This window comes from Harpegnathos saltator, unplaced genomic scaffold, assembly GCF_003227715.2.
Source record: "Harpegnathos saltator strain DR-91 unplaced genomic scaffold, Hsal_v8.6 scaffold295, whole genome shotgun sequence".
NCBI classification, from domain to species: domain Eukaryota; kingdom Metazoa; phylum Arthropoda; class Insecta; order Hymenoptera; family Formicidae; genus Harpegnathos; species Harpegnathos saltator.
The window spans coordinates 1,927,129-1,944,055 of NW_020230089.1; the positions used below are offsets into that span (position 1 = coordinate 1,927,129).

Sequence of the window (16,927 nt, forward strand, 5' to 3'; positions counted from 1 at the left end):
ATAATAACAATAATAATGATGATGATGATGATAATTATGAGAATTTATTTTAGGGGGAAAGAAGTATGATCACAAATAAACAAATACAATTTATTTATACGAATTAGGACGTATCATACATTCGTTAAACCTATTTGATCAACAGAAATCTATAAAATCGTTACCGTGAAAACGACGCACGAACTTTTTCTTCTCCTTTTTTATTTGATTCCATCGGAGATCTATCGCATATTCAATTTTATACAATGTATCAAGATCCCAGTCTTGAGTGTCACTTGTCACGTATTTCCAAATCTAAAACATATTGTTACCGTTCCAATAAACAATAATTCAATTTATTAACGGAAAAATTCGTCGCGACGTAACTCTTTATTAATGCGTTTATTAATGCGAAATATTATAATACTCACGATTTACATGTGATATAATACAAGTTATCGAGAAGTTGTACGATGAAAAAGTGAAGCGCGAGATTTTTAAGCTTACCTTGTCAAGTTGGCATTTGGAATATACGCTCATTATAATACGAAGTATTTCCTCCAATTTGTTCATTTGACTGTAATATCGAAGCAACGGATTCGTCATAAATAAGCACGATAAGCATGTATATCGTTATGAATATTGTACATGATAAGAAAAAAGCAACCGTACCCTTGCACTATTTTATCGAAATTGCTCAAAATGAAATCGAGCACTTTTTGTTTTTTCGCATGCTTCTTCACGATACCATGATATAATTTCCTTAGCTGAGCGACTTTGAATTCTGTCCATGTATCACGGGGATTGAATGTGGCCAGTTCCACTAACTTCTGAAGTAAGTGGTCCTCATCGACACATATCAAGTATTTAAGAATCTCTTTGTTAGGTTTGTAAAGGACATTAAGTATTTCTTCATGATCAGAGATGCTCATGAAACCCGCGCAATACGTCCAGTCTTTCCATTTTGGCAAAATCCTATATGAAATTGTATAAACACAAAAAATGACCAAAGATATTCAGCTTCGTATTTTACCGCGCGATCAAACAATTTCTTTTCTTTTTAGCTAATCTTGCCCGACAAGTATAATTACGAAGAATATTATTGATTAACAACTAAAAATGTATATTAGGAAATACCGATCGTCTGGATAATTACTTATGTTCCTTAGGATCTGTGAAGTGAGCTACTAGTTTATAACGGGCATTGTTTCTACATTCCGCCAGGCCATGTTTACAGGACCAATCCAGGAGTAATAATCGCATTGCTCTCACCATTTCGTCGTCTTCAGGTTGTTCATCATATTCAATTTTATCCAAAACATGTCTCATAATTTTCAACATCTTTTCCTGCAAAAATCATTAAGTAATCTTAATTCTCAGTGTGTTTTATACATCGGGCACGTGCTACTTCAGAAATTTTATTTCAAAAAACGTAAATTTAATATATAGGATGTCTCAAAGTCGAGCTATTTCTGTCTTCATTATTATGTACCTTAAATCTTTTACTTTCTGGATAGTTGAAAAAAGGCGACATATAATGCAGAATGTTCATCATAGAGTTCCATACTATAAAGTCCCTCTCCTTTCTCAGATAACTGATCACATTTTCAAAAGTCTCATAACCGATTTCGTTCTCCATCACAAAATGATATGTATCATCAATGATCTGAGCACGATTCAAAACGTGTATTTTCCTGTGATCTTCCTTTAGGTATTTCCAGATTTTTACCCAATTGTTATATTCGTAATTGACGCGGTAATAGCCTATCGCAGAAACAAAGATCCAGTGCTCCATTATCATCTAACGACATTCCCATGATGAAATCAAACAAATAAAACAAATGGTCAGTTCTCACCGAATTGTTGTGCATTGCATATGAGTATGCACTCTTCTTCTGTTTTTGCGTCACATGTATTTGGGAAATCGACATTCTCTGACGACAATTCATTATTCAGCCAAAATACAGACGAACTCGACGTGAAAGAAGATTGTGTTTCTTTCATGAATGTCACAGGTATCGACCATTCGATTCCTTTAGTACCGTAATATTTTATCTTTATAGTCGACATGTTATTACTGCCATAATCATACATGCCATAATTATTCTGTTGGGCAAGCAATTTTGGATAGTGTTTTTGCGACATCCAGAAGCGCAGTATTTCCGCTACGTTATAATGGTGTGCATGACCTGATTGATGTAATTCCCTATTAAGAATCTTTAAAAAATCGTCTGGTGTGGCGAAGCCGTATGCACTGTAAAGAAAGATTTTTAATAATATAGATATAGAAATTAGTAGAATATAAACTAATAACACGAATGCTGAACATCTTGATGACTTGATTTATGGAAAAAGAGAATAAAGTATTACTTAGAGATTATCTATCATTTAATTCATTTATCTAACAGTAATCTTTTATTCCAATATTTAAATAATTTAAAATTTAATTCATACAAACGATATTTTAATATATAATTGCGATTGCATGATAGATCATGTATGTCATCATTATTATACCCAAACAGTTAAATTTTACCAAAGTACGTACAATATAATTGTCGCATTATATCATATTTTATAATGCCTTACTTACTACGTGCTTAAATAATGTACAATAATTTGCTGCAATTTCTCCTTTGTGATGATATATTCCAACATTCTCAACAAAGCGGATGCTACAATATAATACGGATTATTAAGAATCTAAGAGATAAAATTAATTTATATTGAAGTGCGACACAACATACGTTCGTGTTTATTTTGCAGTTGTTATCAAAGCGGTGGATAGTTCTTAAAAATTTAAATTATTTTTTTTAAGTTATGTAATTAAATATCAATAATTAATGCATTAATAAGATACAAAAACGTACTAGTCAGCTGTTAAAATATGGTGTCTTATATCGTTTGCATTCGGTAATTTGCGAATGGTTGCTTAGTGAGTTTTGATAAAAATTATTTGAACCACATATTGGTCTTACTTAAGAGGCATATTTATGATTACAATATATATTTGATTGTATTGGCATTTACATGCGTGTTCTCACCTTTTTTGTAAATAAGAGAAGCATAGATTGGGTCGTATTCGTGCATGACGGATGGCACTTTAAGATCAACATCGTTATGCATAGCAGGTTGTTGAACTTGCACTACAAAAAGTTGCATCATGATATCCTCACCATAGACCTAAAATAAACGACTGTAAAAGATATAATGATTCGGAAATATGTCTTATTTAACCGATACGTATCTATAGCAGTATCTATAAAAAAGTAAAAATCAAAATCAAATATCTCTTACAAATTTTATGGTGTAGCAATAACATCTATATTAGTAGCAAATCTATAGGTAGTATCTATGTAAAACATACTACAATTGAATTTCTACTCAGTGTCTTAAACTTTGGGAAATCTTTGGAACAATTGTATAAAAAGAAAGAAAAGTCACCATCCCAACGATTTTATAACTGAGAAACGTTGCAAGTGCGTGGCTGAGCCACCGATGAGACGGTTCTATTGGAGTAACGATACTCTCGATGCACTGTAGGGCCATCTGTTTTGCTATTGTCATCCATATTTGCAGTTTGCGGTCGGGAAAATGATTATTCGGCTCGTAGAGAAGATCCATTTCTCTGAAAATATCATATTTCGAAATAAGACAATTTTTTCGAATTCTTTCATTCAAGTTAATTGCGTTTGTTACAGTAATTCTAATTAATTGACAATTCATCACGTCAGAAATTCTGCATGTTGAAGCTAATTTCAAAGATAAATAAATTTGCATCTTCTTGCAACCAAGACGACCCGCAACAAATATTCCAAATTTCTAAGTGCTAAAAAAATCTTTCCTCGTCCCTTTCTCTGTCCCTGTTTTTGTAATATTCCGATAACGTATATTACCTGAAAACTGTGAATCCCCATGCACCCACAGCGCTAAACGGGAAATTTGGATAAGCGAGGATATTGATCTTTTTGTTGTTCCATAAGTTGTGCGTATAATTAGTTAAGAATTTATCAGTCAGTTTAACAAACTCCTGGACGACACGCATTTGGTCCTGGCGGTCCCGTTTGAACCATATTACCACGTTGTCCTCTGTCATGGAACTTAAAGCAAAATCGCTCGTCACGATTGTCACGAGGTAGGTAGACATCACTGGCGTAGGTTCGAAGATCGTCAATATTTCCTGTTCCATTAATATTTGCTCCTTAAATGGCATATTCGAGAAAACTTGGATTGTGGACGAATGCACAATCGAGATATTGAAAGTTGCCTTGAACGTGGGCTCGTCCCAGCATGGAAAAACGCGTCGGGCTCCAATCGATTCGAATAGCATTATGTATGACGATCTGATCGAAATTCAATGATAAAGTTTCGATTATGACAGAACTATTATTGCGACATATCGTTGCTTCGCGATTCCGTGTCGTTTCCGTAATATCTGACATTCGAGTAACGTTAGTAATGCCATCCCGTTAATCAGAATCTTTCATCATTTTTTTGATAAATATGCATAATTCTTATTTAGCGCACATGACACAATACACTTAAATCTTTTCATTTAGACCGCATATAATTGCTAGATATATTTGTTAATTACGAATTACGAACATTACCCGAATTTCTTGGAATATCAGTGAACAGAGAAACCTGTTTCTCCGTCTTTTATTTATCACTCACGTGCTGTCAAAGTTCATGTTTACTTCACTGGACATCACGAAGTCTTGTGCATTGTATGGAAGACCGCTGGATTTCATGCTGAGCGTGTAATACCCAGGGGACAGTGTCTCGTAGAATTTGAGGACAAAAACCTGCGATTTGCTGCAGTGACTGAGTTCCTCCCATTTTATATTATCAACCGTATATTGATCACTATCATGTTGTTCGTGTTTCAAGAACCTTATTGTTTCCTCATCTATGTCCAACTTGTGAGCGTGAAAAGTAATGTTCGCAGTTCTATGAGTCACTTCGATGATTATACTGCTCTCTGCTGAGAAGTCGTTTTTGCCCTGTCTCAGTTTGATATTATAGTGTCGAGGTTTTACATCAGACGGTAAACGATAATCAATCGCATTGAGCGAGCAATTTACCGAACTATTACTGGCATAATTCAATATTACCGCGCCGAATATTATGCTAACGTAACACAATAGTTTCAGAAATGTCTCGACAATTCTCGTTAGATTCATTTTTCTCTTCGATGTAAAAAAAGATGCTGTATATAATATATTCGCATACAATTTTACATTTAATTAAAAAATGATTCGATTATAAGGAATATACGAGAGAATAAGATATGAAATATACCGGGACTGACGTTCTACGTGTGCGAACGAGAACTAGCCGGATCACAGACTGCACTTTTTTTCCAAAAGATTCGAGAATAAAATTTGAAGAACAGTTCTGTCTATACCTGCCCGTGTGATTTTTGTCTAGCTTGACTACTATTGGAGATCGCTATGTCTAACAGAAAAAAGCTAAAAGCGAAAAGAGCCTAAACTAACAGGTTTGTAACAGGTCATTTTCCTCAGGTATAATCCTTCGTAGTCCTCTTATGAAGCGTTCAGTCTTTATGTGTAAGCACCGATTTTTATCTTAGATGGAATGTACACGATATAATGGCCAGACTATCGATTGGAACTGTCTTTGTTCACATTGTATCCCATCAAAGTGTAGTATATTATAAAAAATAAATTATCATATATATATATATATAATCAGGTAATTTTGGACACGTAATTTGAAAATAACAGTCATAATAACTTTAATTTGAATAGAATTCGCCATATGTAAATTTATAATATAGAATTAATATTAAAGAATCTATCTTTTTCTAAAGACTTGAAACATGAAATTATACATATAAAAATTGATCGATCATGTTATGTTTCTAATGAAGAATATAATTTAATTGATATAAACGTCAATTTTGATTACGAAAAGAACTGTAACGAATTACTGTAAAATGTTGTAAATATGTTTAAGTTGCAAACAGCAATCTTTTATATCGCAGATGTATATTTTTATCAAAATTATTATTTTGCAACTAATGTTACAATCATGTTGTGCTCGAGATACCTTTCTCTTACTATTTCAAATTGGGAAACTCGGCTGGTGAATAAAGTTATAAAGTTAGTAAACGCAAGAAAAGCGATATATCGATCCCGGACGAGAGCCGGGATTTCAACGAAATAAACGATCGTTTTGCTTCAAACTCAAGATCACAGTCATCTTCCACAATTAATTATATTATAAATTTTATTATTATATTATATTTTAATATTATATTATATTAAAAATTTCGTCTAACAGAAACTTAGAATAACTGTGGTCATCATTTTGCGCGAGATCGATCGATTAGAAATCGAACGAGAGTTAACATTGTTAACATTGCGTTAATTAATTGTTGTATGCATATTTGCGTTGACAATATTTGAAATAACAAACGCATGGTAACTAATAATGACATTAATAATATTGACGATAATGGAACGGATCTATTCTAGGAGGAATAAAGTATGACCTAAATTACAGAATCAACATTAAGATTTATTTATACCAGTTAAAATTCGAATATTTCTGATCTGTCCAATTTATAGAAATATGAACATTTATCTGCAACTTTTCCGTCGTGAAAAATGGGCACGAATACATACTTATCTTTATGTATCTGTTTCCGTCGATATTTTATCAAAAGTTCAACTTCGAGCACATCTTGCCTGGGCCATCCAGATTCTTCAAATAGGTATTTCAATATCTAAAACAAATTATAATACTAATAAGTAACATTAATTCGGCACAGCGCGATTTCTTAATTAGCGCAAAGTGTTACGCACGAAGCGTACGTTATTAAAAATTATTGAAAAAGTATGCATAAATAAAAACGAGTGAAGCGCGAGTGCGTAAAGCGTTACCTGGTCAAGCTGGCATTCGGAGTACACGCTCATAACAACGTGAGTCATCGCATCTATCTTGGTTATGCGTCTAAAACATTGAAGAAAAAAATTTGTCATAAGTACAGATGACAAGCTCGTATGTGACCTATATTAATCTTGTAACAATATAGAAGAGAAAATGTAGCTTCTTACCTGCCCACTATTTCATCGAAATGTTTTAAAATAAAATTCAGCACTGTAGGCTTTCTCGCATGCTTCCTCACAAGGCCATGGTATAATTCCATTAATTGCGTATTTTTTAATCGTGTCCATGTACCTTCTAGTTTGAATGTGACGGATGGCAGTATGTCCAGAAGCACGAAATCATTTTCGGCACAAACTATATATTGTAACATATCCTCATTTTTTAACACGATATTATGCAAAATTTTATTGAACTGGTCTCTCGTCGTATTCATCAGACCCGCGCAATACAACCAGCTTTTCCATCCCGGTAAAGTGAAACTACGTGAAACAAAAAAAGATTTTCAACAAATATCTAATTTGAGATCCTGCTACAATCAGATGATATCGCGAAATGTTGAAATAATTAAAGATCCTGATTTTTTAGATAATTACTTATCGTTGTTAGATTTGTTGACGTGTGCTAACAGACTAAAAACGGCATTCTGTCTGCATTTAATATGATTGTGTTTACACGCCCAATTCAAGAGTAATAATCGTGTCGCTTTCAACATTTCATCGTCCTTAGGATTTTCATTGTACCCAATCGTATTCAAGACACTATCCATGCGATCCAATATTAAACTCTGGAAAAATTGTTGAATAATATTAATTTTGGTAAATATGCATATTAGGTCAACCCCCTCAAAAGTTCATGACCTTGATATATGTTGTTAAGAACATGTTCCTGAGTGTTATGCAAAAAGTTGTAGCCGTCGCTCATTGTTTACTAAAAAGTTATTAACAAAAAAAGTTTGGTATATACGTAAGTTGCAAATGCGTTTAGCACGGCGCGCTACGCCCCACCCCACCCTCGCCTCATCCCTATCTCACCTATCTCTCTTCATCTCCTTCCCATTGTTTGTTTTCAATCACTTTCGGGCAAATATCGGGGAGTGGGGATGTGGCGCGCGTAGCGCGCCGTGCTAAATGCACTTGCAACTTATGTATATACCAAACTTTTTTTGTTAATAACTTTTTAATGAACAGTGACCGCCGACTAAAACCTTGCAGCATTACTCAGAGTGATGATCTACATAATATACAACTAAAATTTTTGAAATCGGGAGATGGTCCCCATAGATAAATATTTACCAATGTTTATTTACCAATTGTTAAGAACTTTTTAATAAACAATGAGCGACGGCTGCAACTTTTTGCATAACACTCAGGAACATGTCCTTAACAACATATATCAAGGTCATTCTCTTGAAGGGGTTGACCTAATATACATATTTACCCCCCCCCCTCTCTCCCTCTCTCTCTCTCTCTGCTTTGGAAATTTTAATTTTAAGTATCGTTTGTGCATAGCTCGATACTAGGACGAAATATCGTATGTTCGATATTTCATCCTAGTATCGAGCTATTCTGGTCTTTGTCACTGTGTACCTTGAAATAATCACTCTCTGGGTAGTTGAAGAAAGGCGACATATATTGCAGGACATTCATCATAGAGTGCCATGGTATAAAATTCGTTTCTCTCCATAAGTAAGAGATTAACTTGTAGAAGGTCACGTAATATAATGAATTATCCATTACAAAATGATACGCATCGTCAATGATCTGAGCACGATTCAAGACATGTATCTTCGTGTAATCAGCCTCATCTAGGTACTTCGCGATTTCTATCCAGATCTTCTCCTCGTAATTCACGCGATAGTAGCCTGTCATAGAAACAAAGCACCAATCTCCGATTATCATCTAATGACACTTTCTTATGATGAAACCAAACAAATGGTCAGTTCATACCGAAATGTTGAATGTTTAAAATAACCCAGTTTTGAAAGTCACCCCCGAAAATATATATAATATTGCTTTGATTTAACCAAAGTATAGGCAAATTCTGTGAGAAAAGAAGATGTGGCTGTATCACATATGTTATTGGTATCAACCAATCAGTTTCATTTTCATTGTTTTGCGTGTCATTAGATACGACAACTGTCTTCGTATAACTGTCAATTTGTCGAACAGACAATGTTGGATAGTGTCTTTTTGACAGCCAAATATGTATTATTTCGATTATGTTACAATAAAATTTGTATTGTAAGGGGATCATTTCGTATTCCAGAATTTTCAAGAACTTGCTCAGTGAGGTGAAGTTATATGCACTGAAATAAATAAAACATTTTTTATAACGTCGATCGCTCGAATTAGATGGAACGCTATAAGAGATGGAATTTGGAAACGAGTTATCACTTCGGTGTTATCCATTTTACCAAATAAATTTGCTAAATTTTACAAATCCAATTAGGCACAACTGTTGCATTATATTGCACAACGATAATTATTACTTACAGTTCCTTTAAGTACGTGGCAACGGCTTGCTGAAATACCTCCTCTGTAGCGATATGTTCCATCATTCTTATCAAAACGGATGCTACGATTTAATGCAACAAGAAATGTAAAAGATAAAACATAATTGAAATAAAGTATAACACATGCATATAAATAATTATGTCATAACCATTTTCGATATATAACTGATGAATGTTAATTCTAAAATATTCAAATGCATTAATCCCATCGAACTAATATGTGACTAAATGCTAATTATTTTATTAATGAACATGTGAAAATGCGAATGAATTGGTCAGCCGTTAGAATATCATGTGTCTTATTTTGTTTGCACTCGGCAATTTTCAGACAATCGTTCAATTATATTTCATCGATATAACTTTACTGTCACTTTGATATTAATCAACGAATGTACCTACGATTATATCATGATATTTACGCTGTTTTACCTTTTTTATAAATCAAGGAAAAATAAAACGGATCATAATCGTCCATGACAGATGGTACATTGAGAGCAATATCGTTATGCATAGCAGGTTGTAAAACCTGCACTACAAAAAGTTGCATCATGATATCCTTATTATAGTCCTAAAATTGAAAGTTGTAAAAAATGTAATAATCTGAAAACTTAGCGATACATACTTAGTCGTCGCTAAAAACGAAAGGGTCATATTTTACCATAAAATGTCAAAATATTGAAATTATAATATAATATCGGTGCGAGATATGGAACAGTTTTTATTTCCATTTTGCGCTTTACTCCGGAAAATCTATGAAACGATTGACTAAACAAAGTCGGGTGTTTCTAGTTCGAATAACGATATAAAGAAAAAGAATAAGGACCTTTCTAATGATTTTATATTTGAAATATGTCGCAAAAGCATGACTGAACCACTCGTGAGACCATTTAATTGGAGTGACGAAACTCTCGATTGCCTGTTGTGTTAGTTGACTCGCTATCGTTTTCCATATTTCGAGTTTGCGGCCAGAAAAGTCCAACTGCGGTTTATATATTAGATCTTTGTCTCTGAAAATAGTATTTTTGAATAGGACAATCAATTCGACCGTTCTCTCAAGCGTTTCAGTTAATCGTATGTTAATTGAAGTGATTCGTAATAACCGACATTCAATATGTTAGAAATTCGCTATGTTAAAGCTAATTTCTGTGTGTAAACGAATTTGCTTTCCAGTGACCGAGGCGATCAGCGACAAACATGCCAAGTTCTTAAATGAGTGAGGATTTTGTCCCCTGCTCTTTAATTTCCGTGCTATTCTGATGACGTATGTTACCTGAAAACTGCAAATCCCCAAGCTCCCACAGCAGCACTCGGTAACATTGGATATCCTAGAATGTAAGTTCTCTCATTTTTCCATAAGTTATTCGTATAATCGGTTAAAAAGTAGTTAGTCAAGTTAACAAAGTTTTGGACTTCCGTAAGATAATTTGCCATTGTAAAGTTGGCATACACTTCTATATTTTCTTTTGAGTAATCTTCCAGTTGATATTGAACTGATTCCATAAACGCTATTGTTACAAGATAGGTGGACATCAAGGGTGTAGTTTTAAAAACCGTCAGTTTCGTCGTCGATTTCTTTGGTGTTGAGAACGATTCCTTCTTACTCATATGTGAGAAAGCCCAAATATGGGATAAATGCTCAACGGAGATGTTGAAAGTTGCCTTGAACATTGGCTCGTCCCAGCATGGAAACACGCGTCGAGCACCGGTTTGTTCGAATATTGTTATGTACACCGATCTAAATGCATTTCAATGACGTTTTAGAAACAGCAGAACTGTTATTCGCACTTTTATTTAGAACACTAGTATTCACTAATCTTATTTTGCTCCGCGATATGTGAAATTCAATCGACATTGGCAACATTATGTTTATACGTGAGAAACTTGTTTACTTTGTCAAAACTGGTCTTAGACCTTGAGAAAACGAACGTTTAGTCATTTCTTTCGTATTACACGCGATATGAAATTATGCGTATAATGGTAATAAAGAGCAAGTAGGGAATAGTGCTCGCATACAATCGTGAGGGTTATTAGTTTGATAGAAATTAGAAATTATGAACGTTACACGAATTTTTTTAGTAAACATCACAAGGAGAACGCTTGTTTTCCTTTTTATTTGTTTTTTTTTTTAAGTATACCATCTGTTACTTACTTGCTGCCAAAAAACGAGTGTAGATTTGTAATCATAACTAAGCCCTGGTCACTCTGCAGAATGCCTTTGTACTTCATGGTTAACGTGTAAATCCCAGGAGATAATTTCTTGTAGAATATAAGAATAAAGACCTGCGATTTGCTGCAATAACTATATTCATTCCATTCTATATACGACCATAGGGTCGTATTTTTATCATTTAATTCATGTTTGTAAAGCATAATTGTGTTCGAGTATATATTCAAGTCATAAGCATGGAAAGTAATGTTCGCGGTTTCATGAATTATCTCGATGATTATATTACTCTCGCCATCAAAGCCATTTTCTTTCTCTTTAAGCATGATATTAAGATTATAATGTCGAGGTACTACTTCTGATGATAAACGATAGTCGAGTACATCGAGCAAACAGTTTTCTTTATATTTCCTGATGTTACTTGGGACGGCGAATATCAGACCAGCAGTGAGTAGCAGCTTAAGAAACGCCACTCTAATTCTCGTCCCTGGCTGTAAGATAGTTATAAAGCGTTGTCTACAAGACATTTTTCTTTCTCGACGAAGAAGAAAGGATAATATGCACGCATGATGGTATACAACTATAAGTGCATTTAAATAGAGATTCGATTAATTGACGTTACAATTTTCAAATATTTCAAGTGACGTTACAATATCAACATGTATATAGGACTGTTTTTCTTACCATTTTGGCTCGATGTCAGAACGTTCTCAGTTACAAACATGAATTAAACGGTGAACACAGCCTGACAATTTATAAATACCTGACACAGAAGTATAAAGTATATGTAGATAGGCAAGGACGAGCGTTGATATTTCGGCGAATGTAAACAATCTATTTCAAATTTAAAGTCGATTTACCTCGTTTTACTATTATCGATAATGTAACTCTCGTTACACTAAATCGATAGATAGTGCAAATCAACAGTCATTTTCTGTATCTGTCCCGAAATTATGTCTTTGCATGCTATTGCATGGCATATTGTTATTAAATATAAATTTTGTTATATTATAATTCATCAATGTTATTATTAATTTATTGTTACTATAAATTTTAAACTGTATAAGAAGAATATACGTTGCTTCATTGTATGTTTATTTTGCAAAGAAAAAGGAAAATAATATATATGCAATATATTATATATAATCGCGCCCACGAGTGCGTGGAAATTATTTATAAAATTGCAAATATATTTTAAAACACAGCGAATATTATTTTTGATGTATGCGTTCGCAAACAATATAATTATATTAAAAATTCGCCAATTTAAAATTAATCTTGACAATAAAGAAAAAGAGAAATTATATTTCTAATCGACTTTCGATCAAATTCGCTAATGCTGATCGTTAGATTGTGGAGCGAACGTCGAAATGGCACTAGAAAGTTCGTTTCGGGCTTCTCTCGTGACATTCCAATTGCGTATATGTATATTACCTGAAAATAAAGAAAGTCCAACTTCCTATGGCTTGGATTGAGAATTCCGGAAGCACCACAAAATATCATTGTTTCTATTTCCTTAATTTGAGCGAAATACTAACAGAAGAACTTTTCTGTCTTTTTAAAGACCTTCATCACGACTTACATTTGGTCCGTTACTTGCCACCTACATTATATGTGGATAGTATTGTAAGAGTTGTGCATCTCTGCTAAATCAACAAGTGCGATTACTAAATGGAAAGCTGATATTAGTGGAGTAGTGCCAAAGATCGTCTTAGAGATGCCACCCATAATCGATCTATTTATCGCTTCCATATTCGACAAAGTTGTATACTCGTACATATGCTCGACGGTAATGTAAAATGTCGCTAAAGAATTCGGATAGTCTCAGCTTGGAAACAAACGTCAAGGACCTCCCAATATCAATGTATTCACGTACGATTTTCTGTTGGAATTTCAACATGTTTTTTAAATAAGCAGAAAATTTCACTGTGACATAATGAAAAGGAAATAACATGAAAATAATTTTAACTTTTGTCATTTATATTACATGTTTTCACATATGTTTCGTTCTTCGTTTCTTTCGTATATGGCTTTTACATCAGTGAAAAAGATAAAAACGAAATTTCCAATGAACCTGAAATAAAACCAAGTATTTGTAGAAAAAAATCAAGAGAGAGAGAGAGAGAGAGAGAGAGAGAGAGAGAGAGAGAGAGAGAGAGAGAGAGAGAGAGAAGGAGCATTTAAAGCGAGCGAAAGAATTATCGCGGAAAAGAACATGTGCAGCTGAAAAGAACACCCTTGGTCTGTTTTTTTCAGCTGTACTGCGGAACTAGTGCAATAAGTTAGAATGAGACAACTATATTTTTTCTCACTTTAACTTATTGCACCAGTTCAGTAGTGCAGCTGAAAAGAACAGACCACCTGTCTCGTTAGCGCGAAATTCACACTCGCGCGCATGTGTATATCTGTGGCGGAACGTGGTGGTCGGTTACATGAATACCGGTGTTGTCTTGTGGCAGCGATTAACGTGCTGTTCAACGAACGCTAAATAATTCATGTGTAATCGTTATTCTATGACCTATCGTCTCTCACGACGTTGTTTCATATTTTCATATGATTAGAATTTATCGATCTATCGCAACCAAGTCCACGCGATTCGATTGTCGTCTGCACATTGTAGGTTAGAACTGGCTCTCAACTTTCTTGACTGGATTAAACAATCAAAATTATATAAATAAATTAATTCTCAAATAAAGATGTGACATAGTATATATAATAAAATCGACGAGAGAAGATTAATAAACGAAAATAAACGATAATTTAAGAAAAATACGAATTATCTAATTGTTAAATGAGAAATAATAATTAATGGAAAGTTGCAGTACAAATTGAAGTTTTATATTGCTATTAAAAATGATGGCTGCTACTAAGTGATTAATTTATTGAAATTAAAGCTAAGGTAAAGAGGAATCACAGTGAGTAATACAATTGTATCTATCAAATGCAATTGATTTAAGATGCTTTAAGAAATAAAAAAATAAATTGTCAAGTTTTAGTTTCAATTATAATTACTATTGCAGCATTCAATGGATCATCATGGCTAACTCTGGACCAGGGAGAGACAGACTTTCTCAAAAGACTCTACTATCCAGGTAACGCAGAGTTTTGGATCGTATTCTGGACTACAGCTACAAAATGTCCTTTGGAGTACGGCTAGCTCGCAGCAGACCAATGCGTTTACTAGGCAGCATTGCCTTGAAATGCTGGGCATTTTCTGGCGTTTATTTACTGCTTTGCTTCTTCCTTTACTGGCTATATGGTGGTGTCTTAGCCTTCTTCCTACTGTGTTTTGCTACAACTGGTTTGTATTAATTCTATTATGTATTAATTCCTATTATGTATGTATTAATTCTATTAATTGTATTAATTCCTATTTTCTTAGAGGTCTAAGTTTACATTGTATTGTCCATTTAATACTGATCCATTTAATACAATGATAATGAAATATATAATTTTAGTATTAATAACTCAAGAGATATTTTTGTGTATGTTTCATATTTATAGCTTATTATTATTTCCTCATGGAACAAAATAATTTTGTTGATATTTTGATTAAATTTTTTTAACTTAAAATATTACTTAAATAATCAATTTTCATTATAGGGATCTTATATCATAGAGAAGATCAGCTTCTCTACCATCCAGAAATGCCAGCGCATTCTAGGGTATATGTCCCTGCTCCTTCCATCTTTAGTTTACCTTATCAAAGTATATATACCAAATCTGGGGATGGAACAATGTTGCACATGTTCTTTATTTCTCAGCCAGAGAACAGAATGAAGAATGTGCCCACTATCTTATTTTTTCATGGCAATGCTGGCAATATGGGTCACCGGTACGATATTACTTTTATATTTTTATATAGTATTCAATATTACTTATTTTATTAAAGTTTATAAAATGCATTTTCTTTATAATTTGTAAAAATTTTTGATGTTATAAGAGAGAGGAAGAGAGAGAACAAGAGAGACATAGACATAGAAATCGAAATAGAAATTCAAATATTGAATAAAGTAATAAAAATAAGTATTTTATTTATTTACCTATTTTTTAGGTTACAGAATATACTGGGTCTGTACTATAATGTACAATGCAATATTCTCATGTTAGAATATCGGGGATATGGCTTGTCTCAAGGTTCTCCATCGGAGGAAGGTCTTTATATGGATGCTCAAGCTGGCATTAACTATTTGTCCACCAGGACAGACATAAATACTAATGAAATTATAGTGTTTGGTAGATCGTTGGGTAATGAAGATAAAGTTTCATCATATAAATTTAATTTGAAATATGTAGCAAAAGAAAAGCTCTTATTGATATAAAATTTTCTTTATTTGAGAGATGCAAAGGTAAAGAACACTATCTTGTTTTTTTGTTTTGCAATTTTAACAGGTGGTGCAGTAGCGATCGATTTAGCTATGAAGGAGGAGAACTCACGGCGTATTTGGTGCCTTATCCTAGAAAACACCTTCACCAGCATACCGGACATGGCCGCACTCTTCCTAAAATCCAAATTTCTACAGCATCTGCCACTCTTTGTATACAAAAACAAGGTGAGAAATAGCGATATTTTATATCTATATAATATCCAAATGAAATTATATTTTCTTTCATTTTACGCGTTTTCTCTATGTCAAGAGAAAAGTTTATTAACATTTTAAATAATAAATTCTAAAGCATACTACGTATAAAATTTAACGTATTTTCTTATTTTATTGCAGTATTTGTCTATCCTCAAAGTGCGCTCCATTATTGTACCGACCCTCTTCATTTCCGGTCTGGCGGATACCTTAGTACCACCACGTATGATGCAAGATCTATATAAGACTTGCCGGAGCGGTCATAAGCGGCTACTTCCCGTCGCCGGCGGCACGCACAACGAGACGTGGTGCCAACCTGGATATTATCAGCACATCTGTGCTTTTTTGACCGAACTCAGGGAAAATCCGCCCCTGAGGGTGGCGTCTAGTCATTGGCACATAGACGATATTTAGCGATAAATTCAAACTCGCGAAGGATTTATTTGATAAAAGACATAATTTCAAGATTAACAGAGAGGAATTAAAAATAAAAGCATTCAGTGATATAATCAGGGAAATAATTTAATTTCCTCTGAATCTTTCTTTGAAATATTGGAGCTTTGTTAATTAAATTAACAAATTAGCTGTCCAATAAGTCCAATAAGTCGTGTAAGATCTAGTGTGATGAATTAAGGATAAAGAAAGATAAAATAAATATCTTTTCTATTTTTTCCCAATGAAAATCTTAATATCTTTTGGTATTAAAATATTTGTAATATATGTAAAGATATGTTACAAATATTTTATATGATAATGTAATATGAAAATGAATGGCAA

General features: G+C 33.5%; 4 protein-coding genes across 6 annotated transcripts; 1 reads left to right on the forward strand and 3 right to left on the reverse strand.

Moving 5' to 3' along the window:
• Positions 1 to 132: 132 nt before the first annotated feature.
• LOC105188837 (thyrotropin-releasing hormone-degrading ectoenzyme) lies at positions 133 to 5,169 on the reverse strand. Its single transcript, XM_025299864.1, has 12 exons — positions 4,653 to 5,169; positions 4,590 to 4,597; positions 3,876 to 4,322; positions 3,424 to 3,607; positions 2,980 to 3,162; positions 2,573 to 2,682; positions 1,945 to 2,233; positions 1,472 to 1,780; positions 1,136 to 1,326; positions 652 to 954; positions 487 to 556; positions 133 to 294 (listed from the first exon to the last, which is right to left on the reverse strand). Exons 1-12 carry the CDS (start codon positions 5,160 to 5,162, stop codon positions 139 to 141), a joined length of 2,760 nt encoding a protein of 919 aa, XP_025155649.1. The 5' UTR covers positions 5,163 to 5,169; the 3' UTR covers positions 133 to 138.
• LOC112588783 (uncharacterized) lies at positions 1,779 to 2,647 on the reverse strand. The gene is made up of 2 exons (XM_025299846.1): positions 2,573 to 2,647; positions 1,779 to 2,233 (listed from the first exon to the last, which is right to left on the reverse strand). Exons 1-2 carry the CDS (start codon positions 2,635 to 2,637, stop codon positions 1,825 to 1,827), a joined length of 474 nt encoding a protein of 157 aa, XP_025155631.1. The 5' UTR covers positions 2,638 to 2,647; the 3' UTR covers positions 1,779 to 1,824.
• A 1,345-nt stretch (positions 5,170 to 6,514) lies between the features above and the next one.
• On the reverse strand, positions 6,515 to 12,537 carry LOC105188810 (aminopeptidase N). Its single transcript, XM_011150457.3, has 12 exons — positions 12,255 to 12,537; positions 11,556 to 12,061; positions 10,677 to 11,141; positions 10,230 to 10,413; positions 9,836 to 9,974; positions 9,387 to 9,468; positions 8,841 to 9,199; positions 8,481 to 8,755; positions 7,488 to 7,678; positions 7,062 to 7,373; positions 6,888 to 6,957; positions 6,515 to 6,730 (listed from the first exon to the last, which is right to left on the reverse strand). The coding sequence occupies exons 1-12, from the start codon at positions 12,255 to 12,257 to the stop codon at positions 6,536 to 6,538; spliced, it is 2,781 nt and encodes a 926-aa protein (XP_011148759.1). The 5' UTR covers positions 12,258 to 12,537; the 3' UTR covers positions 6,515 to 6,535.
• Positions 10,577 to 16,801, forward strand: Bem46 (abhydrolase domain containing 13-like protein Bem46). 3 transcript variants are annotated; one of them, XM_025299845.1, is made up of 6 exons: positions 10,577 to 10,738; positions 14,591 to 14,871; positions 15,174 to 15,405; positions 15,625 to 15,818; positions 15,963 to 16,123; positions 16,292 to 16,801. In XM_025299845.1, exons 2-6 carry the CDS (start codon positions 14,706 to 14,708, stop codon positions 16,562 to 16,564), a joined length of 1,026 nt encoding a protein of 341 aa, XP_025155630.1. In that variant the 5' UTR covers positions 10,577 to 10,738; positions 14,591 to 14,705; the 3' UTR covers positions 16,565 to 16,801. The 3 variants fall into 3 exon arrangements, with proteins under 3 accessions (XP_025155630.1, XP_011148756.1, XP_011148757.1); XM_011150454.3 differs by lacking the exon at positions 10,577 to 10,738 and adding an exon at positions 14,302 to 14,485; XM_011150455.3 differs by lacking the exon at positions 10,577 to 10,738 and adding an exon at positions 14,319 to 14,469.
• The last annotated feature ends 126 nt before the right edge of the window (positions 16,802 to 16,927 follow it).